This window comes from Pygoscelis adeliae, unplaced genomic scaffold (assembly GCF_000699105.1).
Source record: "Pygoscelis adeliae isolate BGI_AS28 unplaced genomic scaffold, ASM69910v1 Scaffold174, whole genome shotgun sequence".
NCBI classification, from domain to species: Eukaryota; Metazoa; Chordata; class Aves; order Sphenisciformes; family Spheniscidae; genus Pygoscelis; species Pygoscelis adeliae.
This window is the reverse complement of record NW_008824676.1, coordinates 1,443,717-1,446,636: the sequence shown is the minus strand read 5'-3', so window position 1 is coordinate 1,446,636 and position 2,920 is coordinate 1,443,717. Positions and strand designations below refer to the sequence as shown.

General features: G+C 43.0%; 1 protein-coding gene across 1 annotated transcript in view; it reads left to right on the top strand.

Annotated features, from left to right (window-relative positions):
* RAB27B (RAB27B, member RAS oncogene family) overlaps positions 1–2,920 on the top strand; it is an 8,744-nt gene that overhangs the window by 1,502 nt on the left and 4,322 nt on the right. Inside the window, exon 2 of the mRNA XM_009323059.1 lies at positions 1,326–1,411. Within this exon, the coding sequence (XP_009321334.1) occupies positions 1,326–1,411 (86 nt within the window). The remainder of the gene's footprint in view (positions 1–1,325; positions 1,412–2,920) is intronic.

Below are 2,920 nucleotides of genomic sequence, written 5' to 3'. Positions count from 1 at the left end.
ATGTGTTTTGAACATGGGTGCTGGATTCTTTCCAGAAGGTTGAACTTTTCTGCTAAAGGTTGCAGACAGATTTCTTCCATAATTTTCCATTACCGTACATTTTGGGGTAAGATAGTTTATAACTGTGGGATAAACTACATCTTACATGAAATTACCAGCTTTGAAATGTCTTGAAGGTCTAATGAATAATAAATCTAATATTTAGATTTAATCTAATAAATTGTCTTCTAAGAAAGAGATCCAAAAGGTTAAATATGTTCTTCTGTTGTGTAAAAGTCATATTAAAAAAATGACCCTGTGAGATTCCTTGTTTATCACACTAAATATTACAGGAACATGCTCCAGCAAACCAGTTTAATTCCCAAATGTGGTGCGGTTGATCTGTTCATTCTTTTCTGGTTTTCAGATCAGGGACCTGCCACAAAGGAAAAAAAGGCACGCTGCAGTCAGAAGCTACCTGTTGAAATGACAATAGTTTACATAAGTCCACAGAATCACAGAATAGTCTAGGCTGGAATGGACCTCCAGAGGTCACCTAGTCCAGCCCCCAATTAATATTAACTTGGTTGTGCAGGAGAACTAACCGCTGTATTTTACAGTCCAGGGAGGGCAGGTGAGGAAGTGTTCCGCTTCCCCGGGTAAGGTCAGTGCAGCCCCTGGATACAGACGTGTCCATAAAGTCCATATTCTCTTGATCTAAATGCAAGGGCAATATTGGCCTGCTTTTAAAGTTGCTGAGAGTCTGCTAAACTACCTCAGATAACTGAAACGGCTCATACTTATTTTATCCCTCTGTCTTTTACTGCAACAGCTAATTTACACGCTGTTTCTGCTTAATAAAGAATTGAACCCCAGCGAAAGGTCACAGTGATTTCTTTAAGCACTATGAGTTTGCAGTTGCAGTTAGTAAGGAAGTCATTAATGTCCAACAGAAGTTAATGAAGAAAAAATAGCTTTTTATAATAGTGGTTAATCCTGTCAGTCAGCTGTAAATTTTGTGAGAACAGCAATGAAACAGAACACAGACAGCTTGCTCAGCACAGTGCTATGCCAAGTTTTAAAGAATTGGTATCTAATTTGAAGTGCTAAATATGACTAAATTATCTTTAAAGTGCAGCTTTCATAGACGTTTCATGTGGCTCCTGGGTTTTTAAATATTATCATAAGCGGCCCTCTGAAGTGGCTTTTAGAGGTAAGAGTCAGCTTTTACTGAAGGACTGAGCTTTTACTCCTTACTTATCGCTTGCACAAAATATAAGTCTGTGACCCATGCGATGGATTTCAGTGTGAGCTGTATGGCTGTACTGATTTGACTCTCTCGTTAGGTATACAACAGCAGAGGACCAAATGGATCTCCAGGAAAAGCCTTCAAGGTGCATCTCCAGCTTTGGGACACAGCCGGACAGGAAAGGTAACAGAGTTCAGCTCACTGGAAAGCAGTTCTGAGTTTTTCACACTTCTGGTAAACCATTAGTCCGTTCGGGTGAAAAATATCAGAAATCCTCATATTTTAGGACAAGAAAAATATCTTCTAGAAATAAAGTTTTTTCTGACACTGCTTTGATGTAGTGATCAGAGAGAGGATCTCAGGACTGGAAGAACTGAAGGTGGTTTGCTCCCTGCCTTAGCAGCACACTGCCTCGTTTCTGGCACACGTGGGTTATTGGTTTGTTTTGTACTGTTATTTTGGCTTCATAATACGTTCCTAATCTCCTATGGAAGATACTGTATAACCTACCTAAGTGTCTTGTTCTTGTATTTCACATTTTTTCTGGTAGGCTGGATGGCAAGGCATGTTTTGATGAAGGCGCGCAGCATACAGGACTGCATTGGCACGCATGTGCTGACAAACTGAAGTCCCGTGGAGTGCCATTAGAACAGGTCAGGAGGCAGAGGCATATGATGATCCGGTGAGGGCTGAGAGGGCTAAGCTTGTTCAGCCTGAAGATGGGAAGACTAAAGGGAGGCTAATTGCTGTCTTCATCTACCCAGTGGGGAGAAGACAGAGCCAGACTCTTCTCAGGCTCACAGCTAAAGGGCAAGAGGCGGTGGTCACAAGCAGCAGCAAGGATATTCCAGCTAGGTAGAAGGACACAAGTGGTGACCATGGGAGTGGTTAAGCCCTGGAGCAGGTCGCTCTCGGAGGCTGTGCGGTCTGTGTTTTCTCGCAGGTGTTCACAACTCAGGTGGACAAGGTCCTGAGCAGCCTGATGCCTTCCTTAAGCCCTCTCCAGTTTGCGTGACTCGGGCTTGCTCAGGCTTTTCTATGATGAGCAAGCTTTCTGTTCTGTACTGCCCCAGGCTGGTTCCAGCCTCTCTCACCACCAGCATGCAAGTGGGATGGAGAGTTCTAGTTCAAGTTTTACCAATGCTGAGTACTATGGAAGAATTGCTTCTTAACTTACTTCTATGGTTTTGGTTGTATTTGCCTTCTTTGCAGCAGCATACCGTGGTTGACATGTATTAAGTTCATGACTGACCAGAATCTTCCTTTGCAGAAGGATTCTTCTATCTAACCAGTTGTTCCCCATCTTCTGTGTGCACACTTACTTGTTCTTTCCAAAGATGTTCTTGACTTGTCACTATTAAACTTGATCCCATTATTTTTTTAAAGGGAGAATTGTGCATACTGCTTTCTTAAGCTTCCCCTGGCTAGTTACATACACTGGTTTTTGCTATGATAAAGTGTGTAAGGTTGCCCTCAGTGTGACTACTGATGTCATCTGCCAACAAGGGAGGAAAATGCGACTCTCGCCTATTTGCTGTGTAATAGCGACTGAAGAGCAGCAGACCGAAGCGTTTGCCCAGTGGGGAGGAAGGAAAGTCGTGATGAGGCAGGCTTCAGGTTTTCGGAGTGAGCAGTGCAAATACCATGTGGGAGGGGTTGCTGCTGGATGAAAAGCAGAAGCAAGCTGAAATT